The 3039-nt window shown below is 45.8% G+C and overlaps 1 protein-coding gene across 1 annotated transcript; it reads right to left on the bottom strand.

Annotated features, from left to right (window-relative positions):
- Window positions 1-209: 209 nt before the first annotated feature.
- Window positions 210-2814, bottom strand: LOC104960473 (CCAAT/enhancer-binding protein zeta-like). Its single transcript, XM_010788540.1, has 3 exons — window positions 2380-2814; window positions 931-1162; window positions 210-242 (listed from the first exon to the last, which is right to left on the bottom strand). The coding sequence occupies exons 1-3, from the start codon at window positions 2781-2783 to the stop codon at window positions 210-212; spliced, it is 669 nt and encodes a 222-aa protein (XP_010786842.1). The 5' UTR covers window positions 2784-2814.
- Between the last annotated feature and the right edge of the window lie 225 nt (window positions 2815-3039).

The following is a 3039-nucleotide window of genomic DNA, read 5'->3' as shown; positions in this document are numbered from 1 at the left end:
TCGTCGTACGTCGTCGACTACTAACACTACTACTCTCGTGTTGTGTGTGTGTGTGTGTGTGTGTGTGTGTGTGTGTGTGTGTGTGTGTGTGTGTGTGTGTGTGTGTGTGTGTGTGTGTGTGTGTGTGTGTGTGTGTGTGTGTGTGTGTGTGTGTGTGTGTGTGTGTGTGTGTGTGTGTGTGTGTGTGTGTGTGTGTGTATGCTCTGTCATCATGTGGTGTGTAACCACTTCACATGGGGAATCTGCTCAGAGAGGATGATGGGAGGAGAGTTGAAGGAACACAAAGATGATTTGGGTTTATCTGTATTTCTTTCCTTTAAACACGTGTGCTGTTGCCTTAAAGGTGGGGTAGGTCATTTTAGAGAAACCAGCTCGAGTGCGCTAGAATTTGAAAATACACAACCGGGGAAAATCTGCCACTTCCTCACAGAGCCCCTCCTCCAACACACACGAACGCGCACATGACCAATGAGGGCACGAGATAAGTTTGTGCACAGATGGAAGGCTGACAGGCAGGTAGGCCATCCAGTTTACTTTAGCCGGCTCAGATGATTGGTCGTGCTTTTTACAGTACTACGGCTTCCACAGATGATGTTTTTTATGTATTTATTGTCAAAGCACTTCAGATATTCATTGCTATCTGGATGTTAAGAGCATTCCATGGAATATAACACAAAGTGTATCTCGAGCCGGTTTCTCAAATTCACCTACCCCACCTTTAATCTGGATGTTCTGTTTTTTTTTCTTGTCATATAGGACTAAAACTACTATTTAACCGAGTAAAAGGCAAACAGAGCAGAAGCATCATCTCCATATATTATTTAAATGATTATATGAACATTTGACACAACAGATATACCTTGAAACACAACACATAAACATTCCCAGCTCTGAGATTATTTTGACATTAACGTCTTTGTGTCCTCTCACCCCGTCCTCCAGCAGCAGGATCTTGAGAGCCGGTTTGCTCTTCATCACTTCGGACACGAGGAAGAGCGCTCCGCAGGTGAAGGAGGCGCTCTGCTCGGCGCTGACCTGCAGCAGGCGCTTCACAAACGCCTTCACACGACGGACCACTATGTCCGCCTTCAGGGATTTATAGAGGAGGTTCAGGAACATGCTGTGACGAGAAGAGGAAGAAAGACCGGGGTCCAGAAGCTTCCTGAGGAGGAGGAGGAGGAGGAGGAGGAGGAGGAGGACATTTAATAATCATTTTATGATATTTCTGTAATCATTGAAATCCCTGGTGTTCCTGATTTCATGACTAAATGAGGACTTTTCATATTAAAGTATTTTCCTCACCTAGTTAATATTAGTTCTTATTCATTAACGCACACTCTAGACGCCATGCTATGCTATGATTGGTCAGTCTATATTTGGGGGGCGGGACTTAGCAAAGGCTATATATACAAACTGTATTTGTCCCTCTCAAATAGGGTTGCAAAATTCCGGGAATTTTCAAAGATGGAAACTTTCCATGGGAATAAACTGGGAATTTTCTAAATTGAAGTTTGGCTCTTCATAGGGAACTTAAATATAGTTGGGGAAAGTACATTTTAGCATAATCTTGACTAAAACAAACAGATGCCATTCAACACTTGAATATCCATGCCATAGCACACTGCTCACTGCATGGCTATTGAGACCACACAAAGGTTCACAACAGGCTGACACATGTGAGAGTGCTCTTTGAGCCGGACACAGAGCCATCCTCAACAAGGCTGGACAGTGACACTGAAGAGGAAGACTCAGAGTGATGTTGATGAGGCCCAGGAAGAGCCTGCCGAGGATTGCTTGAAGGAAGATTTGCATGTTTAATGGGACTGTTTGGAGGGAGAAGGGCTCTTTACATTTAACATTTTGAATGGAGCTTTGTGGGGATCTTTGGATGGGGGGTGCATTTTTGTTAATGAGTGGGGTTGGGGTGGATGAGTCATATTTAACTCAACATTCCTGTTTTCGTTCTTCAATGAAACAAATAATTGTTCAATAAAAGAATTAAAACTTGTTCTGTTCTACTTAAAAAATAAAATAAATATCTGTTGAAATGTCAAGTTTTTTGTTTAATTTAAATAATCGAATATTTCCAAAATTCCCCAGCTTAACTTCCCATGGAAACTTCCCGGAAATGCTCCGCCCCTTTGCAACCCCACTCTCAAATACACTTGAAATGAAATAAAGTGGGATTGAATAGCCAGGTAAATGCATACAGGACAATATGAAGACACAGGAGTAAGATTGAGAACATTTCTGCACTTAGTGGTTTGTTTAGAAAGACTCATGTACCTGCAGGGTGGTTGCTGCTTTGAGTTTGAATAATGCTCCGTTCTGTTTTGTAAGTAGCTTTGGATGAAAGTGTAAACGAAGTGAAATGCTTACCTGTACAGAGCGACGTAGTATCGATCTGAGATGCTCTGCTGCGAGTCCATCACCTGGAACAGCAGCATGAGCGCCTGCACGGCCGTGTTGAACTTCACCAGGTGCACGACTTTAAACAGCGTGTCCAGCTGCTCCTTCACCTTCTCGTCTCCGGAGCCGGCGTAGGGATACGCCCTGTTCACGCCCGACAGCAGCGCGCTGAGCATCTTGGACTCGATGTCCTTCTTCTTCACGCAGGCGCGGAAGAAGGAGAAGTAGATGGTGATGAGTTTGGCGGCTAAATCTGCCTCGTCGTGGCTGAGCATCACTTGGCTGAGGAAGCACACGGCGTAGTACTGAGCCTTGGGGTTGATGTTGGGTCGGAACATGAGTCTCTCCACCTCGCAGCTCACCACCGCCTTCATGTTGGGGTGTTTGTGAATCAGAGACTCCAACAAGTGGTGGCGGCGGAGTAGGAGCCATGGAAGCTCGTGGTAACATTCGCGGGTGCAGCGCTCAAAACGCCGACCTAAGGCAGCGAGTTGTAATGGCCAGCGCCCGTTGCTTCGCTTCGCAACCCTGCCGATGCTCTACAACCACGTCAGCCGGCTCGTTCTCTCTCGCGACGACTAAACGTCCACCAGTTGTTTGACCGCTAGGCCGTCATGTTCTGCCGTCGGG

This window comes from Notothenia coriiceps, unplaced genomic scaffold, assembly GCF_000735185.1.
Source record: "Notothenia coriiceps isolate Sejong01 unplaced genomic scaffold, NC01 NC01_scaffold00031853, whole genome shotgun sequence".
NCBI classification, from domain to species: domain Eukaryota; kingdom Metazoa; phylum Chordata; class Actinopteri; order Perciformes; family Nototheniidae; genus Notothenia; species Notothenia coriiceps.
Note: the sequence above shows the minus strand (reverse complement) of the source record. Positions and strands in the feature narration are given on the sequence as shown.

Excerpts from the sequence above, each read along its gene's own strand:
- LOC104960473 (XM_010788540.1), bottom strand. The coding sequence starts at position 2,783 with ATGAAGGCGGTGGTGAGCTGCGAGGTGGAGAGACTCATGTTCCGACCC. Across the intron at positions 1,163-2,379 it reads TACTACGTCGCTCTGTACAG|GAAGCTTCTGGACCCCGGTC; the intron begins GTAAGCATTTCA and ends CCTCCTCCTCAG. Across the intron at positions 243-930 it reads TCCTGCTGCTGGAGGACGGG|ATTCCCCATGTGAAGTGGTT; the intron begins GTGAGAGGACAC and ends CTCTCTGAGCAG.